A 24,360-nucleotide genomic window follows, 5' to 3' on the forward strand; every position below is an offset into this window, starting at 1 on the left:
ATCTAGAATTATCATGGAAGTCATAGCAATTGAGGAAAAGGAATTGAGATGCCCCTTGAACCTTAAGCAGGATTGGCATAGAATTTGCAACAACATTCTATGCAGTAAGAACGTGATGAATGAAGATTGCCCGTACAGAACACCATAAAGATTATCTGACCTACAGTACAAGATACGTGTTTCTGGAGAAATATTTATATGGCGTGGTAGGGTTGACAAAATGTCATTCTTAAGTTGGCTGTCAATGAAAGTGTGGCCTAAAGCAAAGAAACTTTTCTAGTTCAGGTTTCTCATGGATCAATTTTAAGAAAATTATCTTATTCCTGAAAAGAGTATTTCCTTCAGCATATTCCCTGAAAACCTGTTTTAAAATACTTTTAACCAAAACCCTCTGTATAAAGCAGGATTCTCCTTGCTGTTATATTAGTTTTAATTCTATGAATTATATTAACCTTGTGTTAAGTTAGGGTTTATTAATGTAAAAATATGTTATATAATTAAATAAGTTTTAGAAATGATATATTACTATTCAATTTTTTTCACAGCTACATGAATGAGTTTTCAGAGACTTTAATATACTTATATGAATCGTGAACCTCCAAGAGAATATTTAACTCACATCAAAAATAAGTATCTTCCCTCATTTTTTTTTCTTTTTGTAGCATTGGCAAAGATTAGCATTTCTTGGGACAAACTTTAGAAAATGCTGACTTAAAGCATCTACATATATATTTAAAAGAAAATGTTTATTGAGATAAGTCTCTAATTGTGGAGTAGATATACTCTCCCAAATCATTATTAGCCAACCTATCTTGCTAGTGGCTAGGAAACAAAGAAGGGAAATGCAACCATAAGTGTGTGGGTAATTTTTCCAAACGTTTGACACACAGTACAAGCTGAATACACTGTTTGAGTCCAATTTTCTCAAAAATTCAAATCTACTATAACAAATGACAGAAACCAAGGAAGAAAATTTTAATAGTGTTTTTAAACAAGCATTTAAAAAACATTGACCCTTATTTTACCACAACCCCAGAGAGAATATATTTTTTTAACACTGTTAGGGAACATTATAGATAGCCATGAAGGAAACATTTTCAAGGACAGTTTCAAGAGTTTACCTTTAGAAATGTAAATTTCCTCATTTCTCTAACTAATGGTTTACCAATATCTCCAGTAATCAAGGTAGAGGTGTACCACATGGTTGACCATGTTTTATGATGGAGGGAGCATAGCCTACTTAGAAAAGTCCATCTGAAGAAAGCAAGCTTGGTGAAGGGTCATTTGCTTCTAAAAAATGTTAGTCAACTCATCTTTCTGGAGTTAACAGTGATAACCAAACAGAAAAAAATACTTGACTCAAAGTCTTGTTAATGGGGCAGTTCAGTAAATTGTATGGAAGTGTATCCAATTCTATACAGCTATCGCACCAGTGAAGGTGAAATGTCATATGGGTCAGGGAAAATGAGAGAAGGCAGGAAAGTGCTACCAACACACACTGAGGGTGTCTCCAGAGCATCTTCTGTAGATCAAGTAAAGCCTATCAGCACGTAACTAGATGGTGATGAGGCTGAGAAAGAACATGAAGGATGTGAGTTCAGTGCAATGAAAACTGACAGCTATTTATTTGTAGATTCTGGCCTGCTTAGAATAGTGTTTCCATTTCCCTTTATCAGTGAATGAAGACTGCAGACATTTCTAAACAAGTTTCTTTTAAAAGACTAAAATTTAACATAGAAGGTAATGTCTCATGTTAATTGTTGGTAATAGGCTATTAAAGGTCATATATTCAATGAAAGAAAAAGAGCAGTGAAGTATTAAAAATCTCATCTTAAAAATTCTGTTGAGATTTATTAACTGAATCTGGCAGTGTTAATACATAGCTCATTTATTTTATCAAAGGAGAAATGTTATCCAAAGTAAGCAATTTGTAATGCTGTATGAAAATATTTTATATACAGATATAGTGTCAAAATTAAATACAAATATTTCATTAATGAAACGGTAAACATATATTATTATCTTAAAAATATACCTCCCAAATTGCAAACTTATTTAGACAAGTTATAATCTATATAAATGACAAAGTAACTCAGTACTAAGGTTTAGCATCCTTAGACTACATGAATTTATTTTTATTTTATTTTTTCGAAATTGTCCTTTTTCATGTCAAAACATTTGCTATACCATTTATTGAAGGCACTGTGTTACACATTCATGATTAATTAAATCTCTTGAAATCTCTTTTAGGTATCTTGGACCTTACTATGCTGTTGCTTACTTAAGGTTTATGACTCTCTTATTCTCATGGGCATTATCCATATATCATTGTTAACCCTAAAACATCTCCAGCACGGAAGAGGACAATTTTCACTCTTAATACAGTATAACAGATTCATAGTGAACCATAAAATTATTTTGACAGTAAAGCAATGTCAATTTTGAATCTTTGAAACCATTATATACTTCGTAGATTTAATGTCTTCAAATATTTAAACAGGTTTGAAAAGTATTATTGCAACTGATACCTTACATGGATTGTCTTACAAAAATCAGTACAGAATTATACTGATTGATAAATGTTCACATATATAAGAAACAGTTTGTTCACTGGAGCATTCAGTTTCCATTGTTTGTATTCATCTTCTAGTAATACAATTTGCATTTCTCAATTGCTCTAATCCGTTTTGACCATGGTGCATTCAGTAACTTCTAGGAAGCATTCCACTCTGAAAAACTGCATAAGCAGATAGATTCTTGGAGGATGCAACTAAAGTTCGTGTTTCTATATTGCCACTCCATATTTTTCAGTGTTCTTTAGTGCCCATCAAAATTTTATTCCAACAAGTTTTTATCTCTTGTAGTAGTCTTTTTAGGAAACACAAATCATTCAGTTTTTTCTGTTCCTTTAAAGATTTATTTTCTTCCTAGAGAATAGAGTTTTAAAAGTTTAAACTTCACATTTTTACAAAAATATATATTTTAAAATACTCAATTTTTCATCATATTATTTTATACTGAAAAACTGGTGCAATGAAAAGGTAGAATCTTGTGTGACATTTTAAAGACGATGATTTCTAACTATCCTTGTCATAACTGACATGTAGAAAATTCAAGGTTGGTTTGATTAAAGATTTAGGATTCTCCAAAGAGCTATATCAGCTGACCACCATTTTCACAGTTTAACAGTGGACATAATAACACTGTTTGGAATTTCATGAGAAAGGTAATTGTAGATTACTCAGTTGAGTTTCTTTAATGTAGAAAAATTTATTTTTAGTGGGAAGAATAATCAACATTGAAAATACTCAGATTATTTTGCCAAAGATAATTAATAAGGATATAGCTGATGGAGCTTGTACCCTAAGGTCTACTCCAACAATTAACCTTCACCAGAGTATGTCAGATGCCTGCCTCATAAGCTAGGTTTTAGCACCTGACAAGAATCTTAAAAAGGGCTACCTGTACAACCTATAGGAAGAAAGAGATACTTCGCATGAACAGACATATAAAGGAGTAACTCTATATAGACTCAGTTATATTTCTCTGAGTCCCCTGACCTGTGAGAATGGGAATAGCGCAGGGTAGAGTAATTCTTCACTTAGATAACAACTAGTTAATCACAAATATAAAGCATATCAGTGACTTTTACCCCTTCCTAGACCAGGAGATGATATCAGTTGTTTGTTTTACACTCTTTACAGTTGAGCCCAGACTTCAGGGTTAAAATCAACATAGTGTTTTCAACAATCACTACCAAGTAAATGGATGTGCAAGCAATATAAAAACTATTATAACTAGTTATTGGGTAACTAGATAATTTAGATAACAAGTTATTGGGTATTCTCTCAGTCATATATTGTGCTCAGTGTTTTACATAATTTACTTCATTTTATTTGCTTAATCATCGTATGAACTTGATGATTTGAACTCATTTCACAGATGAAGAAACTGATCTGCAAAGAAGATAAATAAGCTGCTAAGGTCAAGTAAATATATGTCAAGTAAATACAATGACTGAATCTTGAGCTCCTCTGTCCTATTTTTAATTTGGCCACAAATTCAGATCTCTTTTTGTCATGTATTTAGTAACATTAGCACATACTTTTTAAAGAATACATTTCAAAGATTAAACAACAGATCTCAAAGGGAAATATAAAGGCAAACTTTTCATATTGTTTTCAATAAGGGGTCCTGGACAATTTTTTTAAGTACAAGTTGAAGTTGATTTGCCTAAGCAGATTTGAGATATATAGATGTGAAAATTTCATAGTTTTCCTTGGACACCGAGAATAAGCATTCACTAAAAAGTAAAAAACAGGGAATCTTGGTTTTACTCCTGCATCCTGGGAAAATAGTTGTTATCTTTTCTTTTCTTTTTTTTTTTTGCTTTGTTTTTTGTTTTTTGTTTTGAGACGGAGTCCCACTCTGTTGCCCAGGCTAGAGTGCAGTGGCGTGATCTCGGCTCACTGCAACCTCCACCTTCTGGGTTCAAGTGATTCTCCTGCCTCAGCCTCCTGAGTAGCTGGGACTACAGGCGCGCACCATGCCCAGCTAATTTTTGTATTTTTAGTAGAGACGGGGTTTCACCATGTTGGCCAGGATGGTCTTGATCTTTCCACCTCGTGATCCGCCTACCTCGGACTCCCAAAGTGCTGGGATTATAGGCATGTGCCACCGCACCCAAACTTTCTTTTCCAAACTTTCTTTCCAAATTATCTTAGTGAAAAGCCTTCAGGGTGATTATATTGCTTTTAGCTCCTGTATTCACTTCAGATGTTCCACTTTGCATGGAATCCCTAGAGTTTCCTAAATTTCAGAGTGTACAGGCTCACTTTGCTTTTCTGAAAAGAGTAAGGAATTTCCATGTTGCCATGTAGCTATTGGTCAAATAATGGAAATGTAAAAGAAGAATCCACCACTTTTATGAACCAGGTGTGTTCATTTTTCCATGCCTCAACCTAATTAGTACCTAACAGGGATGGCTTTTTTCTTCATGTAGTTGTCATCTAGTTTATTTTCTCCTATATAAATTATTTGTTCATTTCTTTTAACTACTAGCTGCAATATTTTAATGCTGTTTCCTCTAAAAATAAAAAAATCATGCTTTGGTATTTGCCCTAACAGCTTCTATTTTAAAATAGTGGGTTTAAAAATGCAGTTTAAAGGAATCAAATTTTTGAGGGGCACCTCATTTCTCCTTTTATCAATGTTATAATAAATTATTTCAAAACCAGCTATAAGAAGGAAATAATTCAAAATGAAAAATTAAGAAGTTGAGTAAAAAGCTGATGAACCATAAGGAAAATTATACAATTATTCTCACCAAACTCTTTGTTGGTTGGGCTTCACCCAGGGCAGCTGGTTTTCTTCCTTTAACCTTAAAAACAAAGTCACATTTGTAATATTGAATATTTCTTCATTGCTCCTCCAATTGTAATTGCTAATTTTCATATTGCCTTCGGCTCATCTAATCTATTTGAGATTCTACTTTAAATTTCTTATTGTTAAGAAAGTAAAATATTAATATGATTTAGAAATGGAATATCAGGGTAAAGGAAGAAGCAAGATAGTTCAGTCTTCTGAATACCCAGAATCCATAATTTTGTAGGTATGCCTGTGAGGTATGAAAAATTAACATAGTAGGGTATACTAGCAGAGATAAAACTTGAATTTTAATCAGTATAAAAATAAAGTTGGCCGGGCGCGGTGGCTCACGCTTATAATCCCAGCACTTTGGGAGGCCGAGGCGGGTGGATCACGAGGTCAGGAGATCAAGACCACGGTGAAACCCCGTCTCTACTAAAAATACAAAAAAATTAGCCGGGCGTGGTGGCGGGCGCCTGTAGTCCCAGCTACTCGGAGAGGCTGAGGCAGGAGAATGGCGTGAACCCGGGAGGCGGAGCTTGCAGTGAGCCGAGATTGCGCCACTGCACTCCAGCCTGGGCGACAGAGCGAGACTCCGTCTCAAAAAAAAAAAAAAAAAAAGTTAACAAGAAATTGTTAAATCCTGGCCATGCATTTTATTAAGCTTCACTTATCAGAAACAAAATGAAATAAAACAATAGTAAAAAGCTTGTAGCATGCCTGGCTCATGAAGAAAATTCAGCGTAGCTGACTGCTTTAACATCTTGCCTTGTTATTTCAAGAAAAAGGTGACTTGTATCAAGTTAATCAATGTTGTAATATAATTTAATTTCAAAGATTTAAATTATTTGCATATTTTCTTTCTCTACAGTTAGTTAATTTTGGAACATGATGATCCATACAAAGCTCAATACATAAGAGAAAGAATCACAGATATATAACATACCTAAGACCTTTACCTCTTCCTAGACCAAGAGGTTTTATCAGTTTTCTGTTTTACACTCTTTTCAGTTGAACCAAGAGTGGAGGCTTATAATCAACACAGTATTTTCAACAGTCACAACTAATTAATTGGATGTGCAAGCAACATAAAACCTATCTGCATTAGACAGTACTTTGAAATCACTATTAAGTAGGAATGAAGAAATGGTAGACTAGAGTAGGAAGTCTTCATGAATCTTGAACTGAGCCTTGAAGGCATAGAGCAAAATAGATCCAATTTATAGAAAAAAAAAAAGTAGAAATGCTCTCTAGGGACAAACGTAAGGACGCAAGTTTGGAAATAAGCTTGGCAAATCCAGCACACTAAGAGGAGACTGGCTTCCATCAAGTACATAAAGCAATGATAAATGAGGCTATCCAAGTTATATAATAGATAATCTACATTTTTATCACTGTCAATAGGGTTCAAATATAATCTTACCATTTTACCTTCTATGGGAAACTACTAGTGCTCAAACAAAACAAAATTCTTTTTTAAGTCATAAAAATGTTATTTAAGAAAACATTTAAAACCATAAAATAACCTTTTGATTTTGTGTGGCAGCTGGTAAAATCCAAAAAGAGATAAATAATACAAATAAAGCATTGTATTAAATATTGAAAACTTTTTAGTACTAAGCACTTTACATGTGTTATGCCATTTAATCCTTTTAAATCCTACAATGTAGATATTATGTTTTTCTGCATTTCATAGATAAGGAAACTGCTGTCTAGTCTCTAGATGTCTTCCATATTTGGTTTTGTTGTTTTAGTTCATAACCACTAGTAGAAAAGTAGGAAAATATTAGCCCTATTTGTATCAAAGTTATTTAAAGAAGGGAAAATTGTTGGACATGTATATGTCTAGTTTAAGCCTATAAAGATATTTGTTAAATACATTTGATTTCCTGTTTTATTGACTAGGAGTTCTTGTAAATGTGTACATATATGGATTAAAGCTATTAATAAGCTTTAGATATAGAAATTTACCATTCCCCACCCAATATATCACCCTAGTATCCTTGGAAGTTATTATGGCAATGCAGCATTTATTTATTTATTTTTTACTCCCCTTTCACAAACAATTCACTCTAGCCAAGAGACAAATAGGTATTTCCAAACTGAGCCTTTCCTCTTCTAGGATTGAGTAAATATACTTCAACTTTAGATGATAATAAACACTTAGGATTCTATGATAATGGATGTGATCATCAGAGAATAGTGGTATCTTGGCACAAGAGTAGTTAATATTTTTATTCAAAGTAAATAGTCCTTAGCTTACCTGGCCAGTGCAGTTCAACAGTATTGTTGTGCCTTCTGAAACTTTTAATAAGTGGAGATCAAAATCACCAGTGCTATTCATTTTAAGAAATTGCCTCAACTTGCGAGCAGCACGGAATAAAAACATACCTTCCTATTATAGGAAAAAGTCAGAAGGGCTATGGTTCAAATAAAATATTAAGAAATTATAAGCTTTCTTAAGGAGCCTAGAGCTTGAGCTATATTGCTAGGTAATGGCCCACCACCCCAGCTTTCTATTCCAGTTAATCATGTGACTGACAAGTAACAGAACTAAAACTGTTTGGCTCCTAGGTGACAGCATGAAATTCCTAGAACTTGGTTTAATAATTATCTTGACTTTTAAAGTTTGTTTTCTCTATTATGCTTATGGGATCTTATCACTTATGTGTGAACATATTACAAGATTATTCAATTTTAAACATGATAACCGAAGGAGAAGGCTTCTGGAAGCAACAATGTATTATAAGAGGTATGTGTGGTTTTTTCTTAGTATTTCTTGCATCTTTTGAGCTATGGAAGAATAGCTGATAATAAGAAAATAAAGGACTGTAGTCACCTAAAACATAAGTTTTGCAGATATTTAAATTAAGAAATTTTTAAAAAAGAATTTATGGTTGTGAGATGCCATGAAGCTAACTTAGCTACTGTGAGTTTTTAAAAGACTATGAAATAGCACACCCGTTTCTGTAGGGAGAAATGACGTAAACTCTCTAGGTTTTGTAAAGTGTAATATTATACCAACTAGATGTGGTAATCATTTAGAAATAAGCAAATATTGAAAGAAAAATTTTCAAGATGCTTCCAACTAAATTATACCAATGACTTATATTTGTATGTGTGCAAGCATTCACATTAACAAGTATTTTTCTGTATAAGAAATTTAGAAGCCAGGCACAGTGGCTCACGCCTGTAATCCCAGCACTTTGGGAGGCAGAGGCAGGCAGATCATGAGGTCAGGAGATCGAGATCATCCTGGCCACCATGGTGAAACCCCGTCTCCACTAAAAATACAAAAATTATCTGGGTGTGGTGGTGCATGCCTCTAGACCCAGTTACTTGGGAGACTGAGGCAGGAGAACCGCTTGAACCCAGGAGGCAGAGGTTGCAGTGAGCTGAGATTGCGCCACTACACTCCAGCCTGGCGACAGAGCAAGACTCCGCCTCCAAAAAAAAAAGAAAATTAGAAATAAGAGATAGGTGTGTGTCTTTGAATTCAACAATTCTAGTATTTTCAAGGTAAAAAATGGAATGGTGAAACAGAAAAAAACTTCTTATTTAACAAGTACAGGACTATTTGTAAAACAAAAATATAAAATTGGGCCATAGTATGATTTAATCAATGGGAATTATGTGGTCAGGCTGCAAATATTAATAGTATTCATATAATTGTCTAACAGAGGCACAAAAAATAGAAGCTTCTATAAGATCAAGGTTGAATGACAAACTCCAAATAATTATCATTACCTTATTAGCATCACAGATATGTCTTTTAAAAAAGTTAAATTCATTATTCAGGCAATTGCTACCAATTTCTTTCATGCTGTCCTGTAATAAATAACATAAAATAATATGGTTAAAACTGAGTACTTTTCTAATATCTTGTAATTATAAAAGTAATAATCTTAAAATATCTGGTATTTATGTGTGCATTTTAAGGAAAATAAGTTTTGCCTGGCTCAGCTGACTAAGCATGAGGAATAGTTTTCTATAGTTGAAGGATAAATAAGTGTATACACAAATCCTCCCATATTTAGAGCCCCTCCCAGATCCCATAATTGAATCCCAGAATTCTCTAAGAGAATCTGGCTCATCTAGGGAAATAAAAGTACCTATTTTAGAAGTTATGCTATATAGACAAAGTATTATAAAATGTGAAGTCATTAAGTTGAGATGAATTTAAGAGATTATTCAGTCAAATTTCCTGCCATCAACAAATAACAAGAAAAGGAATTTATATTAGAATGAAGGGATCCATACAAAGCTCAACACATAAGAGAAAGAATCACAAATATATGACATACCTAAGCCCTTTACCCCTTCATATCAGTTGTCTGTTTTATACTCTTTTCAGTTGAGCTGAGACTACAGGCTTATAATCAACATAGTATTTTCAACAGTCACAACTAATTAATTGGATGTGCAAGGAATATAAAACCATCTGCATTAGACAGTACTTTGAAATTGACAGTGAGAATTAAGGTTGAAATTTATTCACAACATTTTTAGCAATCCAATTTTCTGGGATGGTTGAGGTAGAATTTTCCTGAGACACAGTGTAATTGTATATGTGTGTATTATAAACATAAGAGTGGGAAAGCAGACTGGTATGTGCTCTATTTTTTTTTCATTTATAAGGAATGTAGTAGAAGAAGGTAGAGATTATCTAAATCAATCATTTAGTTGATATTAGGAGAAACCTCCTAAGGTTTCAGATTTTCTTATGCACCGGGTTGGACTAGCTCTGTCCAGCAAACTAGCAACTCCATGCTATGAAAGCTTCTAGGACTAAAAGCAGTCTTAGCCTACGTAATGTCTCCAGAGAAACAGGATAAGAAATGGAGCAATGGCAGGATTTAGTCATGGGCTTTGAATCCTCATCTGCCTCTCAGAAAAGTATTCATTACTCTTATCACTTGTGAAAAGCATGATGATTTCTGGGTTTACCCTGATTTTAAAATGTATATACCATCAGTTTTATCTGCAAGAAGTGTCTGAATACATACATCTCAAGTGTAAAAGATGCATTTTCAATAACTATCTTCACATTGCCTTTGTACATATTCCTGAAAATTTAGTGGATAATTAATATTTGCCTATTAAGTCATTTTCATGTTGACTTCCCCTTACCCCAAGGACAATAACTCATACATAATTTTTTCTTTGATAAAACATAGAGTATTTAATTGTTACCATGTCATCCTTCAAAGAAGAAGGTGAAAAATGTGCCGCTACTCTGTATGTTATCTTCCAATTCACCAAAAATTTCGTATGAGACAATATGTCACATAATGAATGCCAATTTCTTGCAACATGTTAGCAAATTGCATGACACATGAATATTTAAAAAGCCATATTGGTTAGGTGGCTGTTCTAGGTTATTAATAACACTTATTTTTTGCAGATCCACAGAAAGATAATGTTATACCAGTTGATTTTTTTTTTTTTACCTAATGCTTCATACAGAATGTAAATGTGTTACTATACCCTTAAAAGGTTGACTCCTATAGAGGTCACAGTTATTAATTCATTGACCTTAGTACATTTTATTAATGCATCTAGTGTAGATCTATATGACTGCCAATTACTGTTGCTTTCTAAAATTCTTTTCATTCATGCCCTATCAGAAGAATGGCTCAGAGTAAGAATTATAGATACATAGTGTTGGAAAGAAACTTAGATGGCCATCTTTTGATTTAACAAAGAATATAATTACTTGACCAAAGTCACAATAATTGTTTCTTATTCACATGTCACATATGTCCAGATGCAAATAAGAAACAAATCACAGCTAGGCACGGTGCCTTATGCCTGTAATCCCAGCCCTTTGGGAGGCCAAGGTGGGTAGATCATGAGGTCAGTAGTTCAAGACCAGCCTGGCCAACATGGTGAAACCCCATCTCTACTAAAAATACAAAAAAAAAAAATTAGCCAGGTGTGGTGGCACATGCCTGTAATCTCAGTTACTTGGGAGGCTGAGGCAGGAGAATCGCTTGAACCCGGAGGCGGAGCTTGCAGTGAGCCGAGATCATGCCACTGCACTCCAGCCTGGGCAACAGAGCAAGACTCTGTCTCAGAAAAAAACAAACAAATCATATATCACATATGTCAAGATGTACATAAGAAACAAATTTCTTCAAATATTTTATGAATATGGAAAATCAAAAGAGAAAAGCCAGGATTATAAGACTGAACTGCAGTATTTTCTAGTATAAAACATGACATTGGCTAAGTTCTTTTTTTTTAGGTGAAGTTATTTTTTAATAGTTTTGTCTTTTAGCTCTTATACTAGAGGAAAAGTAATTGATAAACTATAATTACAGTATACACTATAATTACATACAAATTCATTACAGCCCTCTGAATTTGACTATGTTTTATCTTTACAGTGAATTTCATGCTTTATCTTTACAGTGAGTTTTATGCTTTCATATCTTTTCATGTTTTTAGTGTCTTTTTCTTTCTCTATTTTTTAAACATTTATTTTAAGTCCAGGGGTACAAGTGCAGGTTTGTTACATAGGTAAACTTGTGTTATGGGTTTTTTTTGTATAGATTATTTCATCACCCAGGTATTAAGCCTAGTATCCATTAATTGTTTTTTGATCCTCTCCCTCTTCCTACCCTCCATCCTCCAAAAAGCCCTGGTGTGTATTGTTCCCCTGTATGTGTCCATGTGTTCTCATCATTTAGCTGCCACTTATAAGTGAGAACATGTGGTATTTGGTTTTCTGTTCCTGTATTAGTTTGCTAAGGATAATGGCCTTCAGCTCCATCCATGTCCCTGCAAAGGACACGATCTCATTGATCTCATTCTTTTTTGTGGCTGCAAAGTGTTCCATGGTGTATATGTACCACATTTTCTTTATCCAGTCTATTATTGATGGTCATTTAGGTTGATTCCATGTCTTTGCCATTGTGAATAGTGCCTCAGTGAACATACATGTGCATGTGTCTTTATAATAGGATGATTTATATTCCCTTGGGTATATGCCCAGTAATGGGACTGCTGAGTCGAATAGTATATCTCTCTTTAGGTCTTTGAGAAATTGCCATACCATCTTCCACAATGGCTGAACTGATTTACATGCCCACCAACAGTGTATAAGCATTCCTTTTTCTTCACAACCTTGCCAGCATGTTATTTTTTGACTTTTTAATTATAGCCATTCTGACTGGTGTGATATGATATTCCATATTTCTTGGAGGTTTTGTTCATTCCTTTTCATTCTTTTTTCTCTACGCTTGTCTGCCTGCCGTATTTCATAAAGCTCTGAAATTCTTTCCTCTGTTTGGTCTATTCTACTATTAATACTTCTGATTGCATTACGGAATTCTTGTAGTGTGTTTTTCAGTCCTATCAGGAGGATTAAGTTCTTCTCTATACTGGCTATTTTGAACCCTTGCTGGAGAGGTAATGAGGTCAGTTGGAGGAAAGAGGGCACTCAGGCTTTTAGAGGTTTCAGCATTCTTGCTCTGATTCTTTCTCATTTCTGTGAGCTTATCTAATCTACCTTCAATGTTCGATGTTGCCTACCTTTTTTTTTTTTTTTCCCCGGCACAATTTGGCCACTTTTCCATAGGGCTGCTGTGGTTTGCTGGGGGTCTACTCCAGTCCCTAGTTGCCTTGGATTTTCTGGTAGCTGAAAGTATCACCAGTCAAGGCTGCAAAACAGCAAAGATGGCAGCCTGCCACTTCTTCTAGGAGCTCTGGCCCAGGGAGCTTTGAACCTGTTGCCAGGTGGAACGCACCTGCAGGAGGTGGCTGGAGATTCTGGTTGGGAGGTCTTGCCCAGTCAGGAGTAAGAGGATTGGGGACCCACTTATAGAAGCAGTCTGGCCATGCTTTTGTAGAGCAGCTGCGCAGTGCTGGGGTAATGCTTCACCGCCTGTTGGCTTGGGCTTTCCAAAGCCCACAGGCTGGACAGGCTCAGTACCCAAATAGCAGAGATGGCAGCCCACCCCTCCCTCTGGGACTTCTGTTCCAGGGAGTTTTCAAATCTCTGTAGGCCAGAGAACACCAGCGGGGATGGCTGGAGGCCCTGGTTGGGAGGTCTTGCCCAATAAGGAGGGATGGCTCAGGGACCTGCTTAAAGAAGCAGTCTGACCATGTGTTGGTAGAGCAATTGTGCCGTGTTGGGGGATCCCTTCTGCCCCTGATTGGTTTGGACTCTTCAAAGCCTGCAGGCTGAAAAAGGTGACTCGCCCAAATAGTGAAGATAGTGGCCTTCCCCTCTCCCTGGGAACTCTGTCCTAGGTAGGCACCACACTGCTGCTGGTGGCTGGCTGGAATTCCAAGCCAATGTGTCTTATCCTTTGAGGCACCATGGAAGTAGGGCCCACAGACCATCGCTGCTTGGCCCCCTGGATTCAGCCTCTTTCCTAAGGGTATGCACAAGAATATAATCTGCTTTTCTGGAGTTGCAGTTACTTTTGCCGGGAAGCCTGAAGCTGGAATATCTACAGTTCCTGGTTCACCAACATGTGCCTGAGCAGCTGCTCTGCCAAGACTCCCATATCTGTGTGTGTTAGACTGAAAACCCTGGTGGAGTGGGTTCAAGAGGGGATCTCCCAACTCGAGGTTGCAAAGATTCGTGGGAAGAGTGTGGTTTCCGGGGTCACACATTCACTCACTGCTTCTCTGGGCAGGGGAGGTTCACCTGGCTGGGTGTTGCGCCCAGGTGGGCTGTCGTCCTGCCTTTGTTTTCTATGTTCTCATGGGTCAAGTTGTTTCCTTGATTAGTCCCAATGTGAGTACTTGGATGTTTCAGCTGATGGTGCTGTATTTACTCAAGCTTTTGTTCCTCTTTGTGAGAGCCACTCACATTAGCTGCTTCTAGTTGGCCATCTTGGCCACTTCCCCACTCCTTTGCTTTCGAGTTCTTAAAATACATGATGTTCTTTACATTTGTAGACTTGTATCTTCTTTAATTTCAGCATGGTTTTCTTCTATCTTTGAATTTTTAAATTACATTTTAAGTCTCTTCTTTAGAAACACTAATTACATAAAAAATGAATCGTCTATTGAACTTTTCTTTTCGTGTATGTGTGTACACACATATATATACACAAACACACAATTTCATTTTGTATGGTTTTTACCCATCCTGTCTTTCATATGCCTGTTTTAATGGCGTACTCATTTCTGGTTTTTATTTTAGTCTCTGTATTTCCCCTAAATCCAAAGAACATTTGTTTCTTTCTGGTTTCTTTCATACTATATTGTTTTTAGCTTTTTACATTGGTTTCTTAGAGACTTCACATTTTCCATTGCTTTCATGGATAATTAAACTTTGGTCTAGATACTTCATTTTCCTTTTGCCTATTTTGTGTTAATTCATTTGTTCATTTATTTTGCTAGTATCAGTGCATAATTTTCCTTTTAAATTTTCTGATTATTTCTGAAGGGATGCTAAAGTAGAGTAGATTATTGTTCAGCCAATATTTAACATCTAAACTCACCAAATGAGAGGATGTTTTCATTCCATATGGCTGATGTAACAAATTACCAAAAATTTGGAGGCTCAAAACAATAAAAACTTATTATCTCACATTTCTAGAGGTTCTGGGAGAGCATGCATTGTTTGCCTCTTCTATCTTCTGGTGTCTGCCAGCATTCCTTAGTGTTCCTTGGCTTGTGGCATTGTGGCTTCAGTCTCTGCCTCCATCTTCACATCACCTTCTTTGTGTGGGTGTCAAGTCTTCTCCTGCTTTTCTCTTAGAAGGAACTTGTGATAGCATTTAGGGCCCACCAAGATAATCCAAAATAAACTTATCACACCAACATTCTTAATTCAATCACATCTGTAGATTTCTTTACCTTATACATTTTCAGAGATTAGAATTTTTTATCTGGGTGGCCATTATTTAGCCTACCATAGAGAATTATGCTCCTCTGTCCACTAATGTTGAGTTTGTCCAAAAGACATGTGGTAAGAAATTGATGCTTTCTGTATAGTTTCTGTGGGTCAAGAATTTGGAAGCTGCCTAACTGGGAGCTTCTGGTTCATCTTTCATCAAGAGGCAGTCAAGATGTTGGTCATGTCTGTAGTCACCTGGACTTCATCAGGACTAGAGGATCTATTCCCTATTACCTATTCATGCAGGTATTGGCAGAATGCCTCAATTTCTCACCACATGAGCTTCTCCACAGGCTTTCTTCAATATCCTTCCAAGATAGTTGCTGACTGTCCCCCAAGTATCAATGTAAGAGAAAGCAAGGAGGAAGCCATGTCTTTTATTACATGGAAGTCACACACTGCCATTTCCACATTATTCAGTTGCCTTGCAGTGAGTCACTAATTCTTATCCATACTCAAGAGGAGGGAATTTAAGCTGTACCTCCTGTAAGGTGGAGTATCTTTGTGGGCATATGTTAAAACTCCCACACAGCTGCTCCTTCCGTCTTATGACTTAGAATGAAACACATGGAGGTAATCGAACTCAGCCAAACTGCATACCTGTGAACCTAAGGTAAGTGCATATTACTGTATGCCTCTTTCTCTTTCTGTGTGTGTATGTGTTTGTAGCAAAAACTGACTGATAGAGAACTATTGCTTTTTAGATCAACTAATTGTCCAAAAATAGTGGTGGAAAAGGGCAAAGGTAATGAAATGAAACAGCTGTTCATTCTTACCCAATTTCTGTATTCTTTGTCATAGGACAGTTTTCTTCTGAATTTTTTTCATATTTTTCTTTTCAGGAGAGAAAGTCAATATGGTTTACAGTTACTCTTCATGGTCACATGTGCTAGAGCTAGCAAACGAATGTCTAATTATTGCTCATAGCTGATTGCTGCTTCCTTTCTGTTCTTTTTTCTTTCTTTTTGTAGGGCTGGTTCTAAGGATTGGAAAGTTTTGGCATAGAATATATTCAGTCTCATGTCTCTTGCTATAAGTAAAGTTGGTCCCTACAGAAATATACTTCATTACTTCATTGCTGGTTTTTTTTTTTTTTTGAGATGGGGTCTGTTGCCCAGGCTGGAGTGCAGTGGCATGGTCTCAGCTCACTGCAACCTCTGCTTCCCGGGTTCAAGTGATTCTCCTGCCTCAGCTTCCTAAATAACTGGCTTCCAGGCATGCACCACCAAAGCCAGCTAATGTTTGTATTTTTAGTAGACACTGGGTTTCACCATGTTGGCCAGGCTGTCCTCAAACTCCTGACCCTAAGTAAAGTAGAAATATTTTTCATTTCTGATCATCACTATGACAACCTATTGATGGCCTTGTGCCATCTGAAGCCTTATTTAGGGGGCCTTTTAAAATGCGCTGCTTATTTTTTAGAAAATCTACTCTGTATGAAATTTGAAAAAGGCGTATATTGTTCCTGGAATTCTATCTCAATTGCTACAATTTTTACCATTTGTCAAGTAGCTTAGCAGATTATAGTATGACTTAATAGTTAATTCTTAGTTTAAATTAAAGTCACTTATTCTTTGGTCAAATATTTGAGCATTTACCATGTGCCATTTAGTATTAAGAATACAACAGGGATCAAAATCATACATGGCTCCTTCCCTCAAGAAGTTTATTATTTGGTGGCAAAAACATTAATCCAATAACAGCAATCAATTCCCAACTTGATAACTGTTATGAATACAAGATATATGCTGCCATGAAGCCTATACAAGAAGATTTTACTTAAAAACCTCAATGAATACTTCCCGGAGAAGGATACTTCACAAGAGATCTCAATCATAAGTTGAGGAATCCCCTAGGAAAAAGGGGGATTCAGTAGCAAACAGTGTAGGTGACTACTTTGAAGAAAGAGGGAACATGGCCTGTATGTGGCTAGAAAGAAGAGAGCAAGGGAAAGTAGGAATATGGCTGAGAGAGGAAGAGACAGAATTGGTTTGACATAAAGCCAGGGCTGGAAGAGACCAAATTATGTGTGGCCTTAAGGATATTTTAAGAAGTTTTGTATCAATCCTAAAAGCAATAATTAATGTATTTCTACTTACAAACATGGGAATAGTTTTTCTAGTTTACTTTTTTCAACGATCATATTAACAGCCACATGCCGGATGGTTTGGAGAGATTCAAGAAAGTATATGGGTGAATCTTTATGAGGCTATTACATAGTCAGTGCTTAAGATAATTGTTTATTGCACTTGATGGTAAGAGAGAATCTAGAAATACATGAATAGATTTGAGAAATAGGAAGCAAATTTAATGTGATTTGAAAATAAAAATTAAGCAAGATGGACATATCAAGGATCATTCTTGAGTTGTCTGGTGAGTACAACAAAAGAGTCAGATGCTCCTTGACTTACAATGGGTTTACATTCCAATAAGCCCATTGTAAATTCAAAAATTATAAGCCTAACTATGCTAAGCTGGTTACCATCAGTATTGTGTTGCCATTGAGATAGGAAATAGAAGAAGAGGTGGAGTGTATAAATTATGTGTTAGGTTTTAAACAGATGATGTTTGAGCTGACTTTCAAAGATTCAGGAACAGATGTCAAATAGACAAATAATAAAGCCAGAGAGTTAGAAGGAAAGCCAAAAGAATGTATCATTTTGAGGAAGTGGTAGTCCATAGTAAATGCCAATTAAAAGGTCAAGTAACTTGAGTCTTGTTCAAAATTTATCTACATAAAGAAAACAGCTAAAATAGAATGGAAAGCTAATAATGGAATGGTAAAATAAATGATGGAAAATAAAATAAAATATTAAGCAGATATATTTGTTTTCAGGTAATGTTTATAAACAAGTGGTAAATCTATAATAAAACATTAAGAGAAAAAGGTACTATGTAGAAGCCTATATTTAAATGTGAATGCATATGTAGACACTTGAACACACTTATCTACCAGAAGCTTTTTAACTATCATTTAACTGACTTTCTGGATGATCAACAGTTTCTATTCCTTCTGTCAAAACATATTCACTAATGCCCAGAGAACAATGAAGACTCCAAACTAGTAGTTTAGTTTCTTATGTGCTCGTGTATATTTTCTCCCACCATTTCCGTTGCTTATTGACTAAGTCAATTCCTTAACACTAAGTTATGCTTAGCATTTAATTATAATACTTAATACTATATAAATCAATAAAATATAAGTATAAAAATAGTTGTTTTGAGAACTTCTGCTCTCCCGTTTGGCATATAAGAAGCTTAGAAGTTGCCAATCCATACTTAAAAGTAAAAAGCTAAACCCATTAAAAAAAATCAACAACTCTTCTTAGATCAGAGAAGTGAGGTCACAGGGCAAACCACTGCCCTAAAGTTGGAGAGACAGAGAGGATCCCCAAATTAGAGAAACAGATAGAACCACAACTTACTGAAGCAGAGATCCATGAGCAGAAACCTCCATAGCAACCATTGTGGGGGTAGAAAAAATTAAACTGTAATTGGCAAATTGCTGAAGGCTCAGTGTGAAACAACTTTGAGAATTAAAAACTCCAAGGGTACCCAGTCATAGTGGGGGGGTGCTACATACTTTTATGAGTTTGACCTTTAGGAGCTCTATCTACTAGGTCCTCATGGTAAATATCAGATGAGAAAGTCCTCTTGTGCTTCTGGTAGGAGGAGGGGAAAAACTATTATAAAATAAGCCAGAGGTGGGAGGATCACTTGAGCCCAGAAGTTTGAGACCAGCCTGGGTAACATAGTGAGATTCTATCTTTACAAATAATTACAAAAAAATTAGCCACGCATTGTGGCACATGCTGGTGGTCCCAGCTACTCAGGTTGAAATAGGAGCATCACTTGAACCCAGGAGGTCAAGGCTGCAGTGAGCCGTGATTTATATCACTGCACTCTAGCCTGGGTGACAGTAACACCCTGTCTCAAAAAATAATAATAATTTCTAAAAAGCCAAATAGTCTGTTCTCCTTTAAAGGGCCTAACATCAAGGGAGACTATTTTACCAGAGCCTAACCTTCTGAGGTTTTATCAAAGTCTGATCTGTCTGGGGAAAAAAATACCCAACTCCAGGGTCCTCTAGTTTTTCACATGTTGGAAGGCTGCCCTGTACCACCTAAGGAGGAGAAAAAAAAGAGCAGCACTGGTAAAGTTCACGGTCCAGGTCACAGGCTCACCAAAAGACTAAGACCTAATCACAGGCTTATAGAACACATCCCCTTTTTCCACACCGTATTATGACATCACTAAAGGCCTATTTATCACAGTTTCTTTTACTCAGAACATTATAATCAGCTATGAAAAAAAAATTACAGGGCATACTAGAAGGCAAAAAACACAGTTTGAAGAGCCAGAGCAAGCATAAGGACCAGACGTATATGTGGCCATGAGGTTGGAATTATCAGAACAGAAATCTTTTTAAAAGTCTATGATTGAGGCCAGGCGTGGTGGCTCATGCCTGTAATCCCAGCACTTTGAGAGGCTAAGGCAGGCAGATCATGAGGTCAGGAGATCGAGACCATCCTGGTTAACATGGTGAAACCCCTTCTCTACTAAAAATACAAAAAAATTAGCTGGACATGGTGGTGGGCGCCTGTAGTCCCAGCTACTCAGGAGGCTGAGGCAGGAGAATGGCGTGAACCCGAGAGGTGGAGGTTTCAGTGAGCCGAGATCACGCCACTGCATTCCAGCCTGGGCAACAGCGCGAGACTCCATCTCAAAAAATAAATAAATAAAGTCTATGATTAATATGCTCAGAGCTGTCAGAGCTGTAATGAAAAAAATTAGACAACAGACAAGAACAGATAAAAAATGTAAGCAGAGAGATTAAAATTCTAGGAAATAATTTTAAAATGATAAAGATCAAAAACAGAAAATATGCCTTTGATGGGCTCATTAGTAGACTTCACATAGCTGAGGAAAGAATCTCGGAGTCTAATGATAGGACAACAGAAACTTCCAAAACTGAGAAGCAAAAATTTAAAAAAAAACTGATAAAAAAGAACAGAATATCTAAGAACTGTAGGACAACTACAAAAGGAGTAGCATACATGTAATGGGAATATAAAAAAGGAGAAGAGACAGAAAAAGAAAAATCAAGGGATGAAGAAAATATCTAGAAAAGAATGCAAAGTGGAGAAAAGAGACAACTTATCTATAGAAGAGCAAAGACAAGAATTACATCCAAATTCACCACAGAAATCATGCAAGCAAAAAGAGAGAGGAATGAAATATTCAAAATGTTAAGAGTAAAAAACCACTGTTTAAATTTTGTACTCTGTGAATTTAGCCTTCAAAAGTGAAAGAGGAATAAAGCCTTTCTCAGACAAACAAAAATTGAGAGAATTTGTTACAAGTAAACCTGCCTTGCAAGAAATCTTAGCAGAAGCTATTCAGGAAGAAGGAAAATTACGTAAGTTAGAAACATGTATCTAAATAAAGGAAGGAACAGCATCAGAGAATAAGTGAAGGTAAAATAAATACTTTCCCTTATTTTTACTTTTTTTCCTTTTATTTTTAGTTGACACAATAATCGTACCATATTTATGGATGACACAGTGATATTTCCATATGTGATATACAATGTGTAATGATCAAATCGGGGAAATTAGCATATCCATCCCCTCAAACATTCATCATTTCTTTCTGTTATGAACATTCAAAATCCTCTATTCTAGCTTTCTGAGCATATACAATAAATTATGGTAAACTATGTTCACCCTACAGTGCTGCAGAATGCCAGGGCTCATTCCTCCTATATAGTTATAATTTTACATCTGTTAACCAACCTCTCCTTATTGTCCCCTCCCTCCTACACTTTTGTGCCTTTAATACCCATGATTTTATTCTCTACTTCCATGAACTCAATTATGTTTTAGCTCCCACATATAAATGACAGCATTTGGTGTTTATTTTTCTGTGACTGACTGATTTGGCTTAATATAATGTCCTCCAGGCTCATCTGTGTTGCTGTGAGTGACAGGATTTCATACTTTTTTTATACCTGAAGGTTATTTCATTGAGTATATATACTACATTTTCTTCATCCATTTGTTTGTTGATGGACACTTAATTCCATGTCTTAGCCATTGTGAATACTGCTGCAATAAACATTAAGGTACAGGTATCCCTTTAATAGACTGATTTCCTTTCCTTTGGATAACTGCTTGGTAGTGAGATTGCAGGAGCACATGCTAGTTCCATTTTTTAATTTTGTGAAGAAACTTCATACTGTTTTCAATAATGGCTGTACGGAATTCACATTCCCACCAACAGTTCTAATGGTTTCCTTTTCTCCATATCCTCATCAACACTTATCTTTTGTCTTTTTGATAATAGCCATTCTGACAGGCGTGATAGCTCATTGTGGTATTGATTTGCATTTTTTTCCGGTGATTAGTGATCTTGAGCATTTTTTCACATACTTATTGGCCATTTGTATGTTTTAGCTTCATAAATGTCTACTCACATCCTTTGCTCACTTTTTTTTTTTTATTATTATACTTGAAGTTCTGGGATACAGAACGTGCAGGCTTGCAACATAGGTATAGATGTGCCATGGTGGTTTGTTGCACCCATCAACCCATCATCTACATTAGGTATCTCTCTTAATGCTATCTCTCCCCTTGTCCCCCACCCTGCGACAGGCCCCAATGTGTGATGTTCCCCTCCCTGTGCCCATATGTTCTCATTGTTCAACTCTCACTTAGGAGTGAGAACATGCGGTCTTTGGTCTTCTGTTCCTGTGTTAGTTTGCTGAGAATGATGGTTTCCAGCTTCATCTATGTCCTTGCAAAAGACATGAACTCATTCTTTTTTATGGGTGCATAGTATTCCATGGTGTATATGTGCCACGTTGTCTTTATCCAGTCTAACATTGATGGGCATTTGGGTTGGTTCCAAGTCTTTGCTATTGTGAAAAGTGTTGCAATAAACATATATGTGAATGTGTCTTTATAGTAGAATGATTTAAAATCCTCTGGGTATATGGGATTGGTGGGTCAAATGGTATTTATAGTTCTAGATCCTTGAGGAATCACCACACTGTCTTTCACAATGGTTGAACTAATTTACACTCCTACAAACAGTGCAAAAACATTCCTATTTCTCCACATCCTCTCCAGCATCTGTTGTTTCCTGACTTTTTAATGATTGCCATTCTAACTGGTATGAGATTATATCTCTTTGTGGTTTTGATTTGCATTTCTCTAATGACCAGTGATGATGAACTTTTTTTGATATGTTTGTTGGCTGCATAAATGTCTTCTTTTAAAGAGTGCTGTTCATATCCTTTGCCCACTTTTTGATAGGGTTGTTTGTTTTTTTCTTCTAAATTTGTTGGAGTTCTTTGTAGATTCTGGATATTAGGTCTTTGTCAGGTGGATAAATTGTAAACATTTTCTCCCATTCTGTAGGTAGCCTGTTCACTCTGATTATAGTTTCTTTTGCTTTGCAGAAGCTCTTTAGTTTAAATAGATACCATTTGTCAGTTTGGGCCTTTGTTACCATTGCTTTTGGTGTTTTAGTCATGAAGTCTTTGCCCATGCCTATGTCCTGAATGGTATTGCCTAGGTTTTCTTCTAGGGTTTTTATGGTTTTAGGTCTTATGTTTAAGTCTTTAATCCATCTTGAGTTAATTTTTGTATAAGGTTTAAGGAAGGGGTCCACTGTCAGTTTTCTGCATATGGCTAGCCAGTTTTCCCAGCACCATTTATTAAATAGGGAAACCTTTCCCCATTTCCTGTTTTTGTCAGGTTTGTCAAAGATGGTTGTAGATGTGTAATGTTATTTCTGAGGCCTCGATTCTGTTCAATTGGTCTATATATTTATTTTGTTTCCATTACCATGCTGTTCGGTTACATTTCCTTTGAAAACCGGTACAAAACAAGGATGCCCTCTCTCACCACTCCTATTCAACATATTGTTGGAAGTTCTGGCCAGGGCAATCAGGCAAGAGAAAGAAATAAAGGATATTCAAATAGGAAGAGAAGATGTGAAATTATCTCTGTTTGCAGATGACATGATTGTATATTTAGAAAACCTCATCGTCTCAGCCCCAAAACTCCTTAAGCTGATAAGCAACTTCAGCAAAGTCTCAGGATACAAAATCAATGTGCAAAAATCACAAGCATTCCTATACACCAATAATAGAGAGCCAAATCATGAGAAAACTCCAATCCACAATTGCTACAAGGAGAATAAAATAACTAGGAATACAACTTACAAGGGATGTGAAGGACCTCTTGAAGGATAACTACAAACCACTGCTCAAGGAAATAAGAGAGGACACAAGCAAATGGAAAAACATTCCATGCTCATGGAAAGGAAGAATCAACGTCGTGAAAATGGCCATACTGCCCAAAGTAATTTATAGATTCAATGCTATTCCCATCAAGCTATGATTGAAATTCTTCACAGAGTTAGAAAAAGCTACTTTAAATTTCACATGGAACCAAAAAGGAGCCCGTATAGCCAAGACAATCCTAAGCAAACAGAACAAAGCTGGAAGCGTCAGGCTACCTGACTTCAAACTGTGCTACAAGGCTTTGCTCACTTTTTAGTCAGGTTTTTGTTGTTGTTTTGTTTTGCTGTTGAGCTGTATGAACTCCTTATGTATTCTGAAAATTAATCACTTGTTGGATGAATAATTTGCACATATTTTGTCCCATTCTACAGGTTGTCTCTCCACGCTGTTAATTATTTCCATTGCTGTGTAGAAGTTTTTAGTTTAATACAGTCACATTTGTTTCTTTTTGTTTTTGCTACTTGTGCTTTTGAAATCTCAGCCACAATATCTTTCCCTAAAAATGTTCTGAAGCATTTCTCCTATATTCTCTTCTAGTGGTTTTATATTTCTGGGTTTTATGTTTAAGTCTTTTATCCATTTTGAGTTGATTCTTATATATGGTGAGAGATAGGGGTCTAGTTTCATTCTTCTGCCTGTGAACATCCAGTTTTCCTAGCACTATTTATTAAAGAGACCACCATTTTCCCATGTATGTTCTTGCATATTTGCCAAAAATAAGTTGGCTGTAAATACATTGATTTATTTCTGGCTTCTCTATTCCATTCCCTTGGTCTATGTGTTTGTTTTTATACCAGTGCTATGTTGTTTTGGTTATAGCTTT

The 24,360-nt window shown here is 36.0% G+C and overlaps 1 protein-coding gene across 1 annotated transcript in view; it reads right to left on the minus strand.

The window, feature by feature from the left end:
- Nucleotides 1–2,642: 2,642 nt before the first annotated feature.
- Nucleotides 2,643–24,360, minus strand: part of IL7 (interleukin 7) — a 66,025-nt gene continuing 44,307 nt past the window's right edge. The window contains exons 3-6 of the mRNA XM_032759890.2: nucleotides 9,115–9,195; nucleotides 7,631–7,762; nucleotides 5,327–5,380; nucleotides 2,643–2,927 (exon numbers count right to left, since the gene is read on the minus strand). Coding sequence (XP_032615781.1) covers nucleotides 2,808–2,927; nucleotides 5,327–5,380; nucleotides 7,631–7,762; nucleotides 9,115–9,195 — 387 coding nt within the window. The 3' untranslated portion in view covers nucleotides 2,643–2,807. The remainder of the gene's footprint in view (nucleotides 2,928–5,326; nucleotides 5,381–7,630; nucleotides 7,763–9,114; nucleotides 9,196–24,360) is intronic.

The sequence above is a fragment of the Hylobates moloch genome, unplaced genomic scaffold, assembly GCF_009828535.3.
Source record: "Hylobates moloch isolate HMO894 unplaced genomic scaffold, HMol_V3 SCAFFOLD_9, whole genome shotgun sequence".
Lineage (NCBI taxonomy): Eukaryota > Metazoa > Chordata > Mammalia > Primates > Hylobatidae > Hylobates > Hylobates moloch.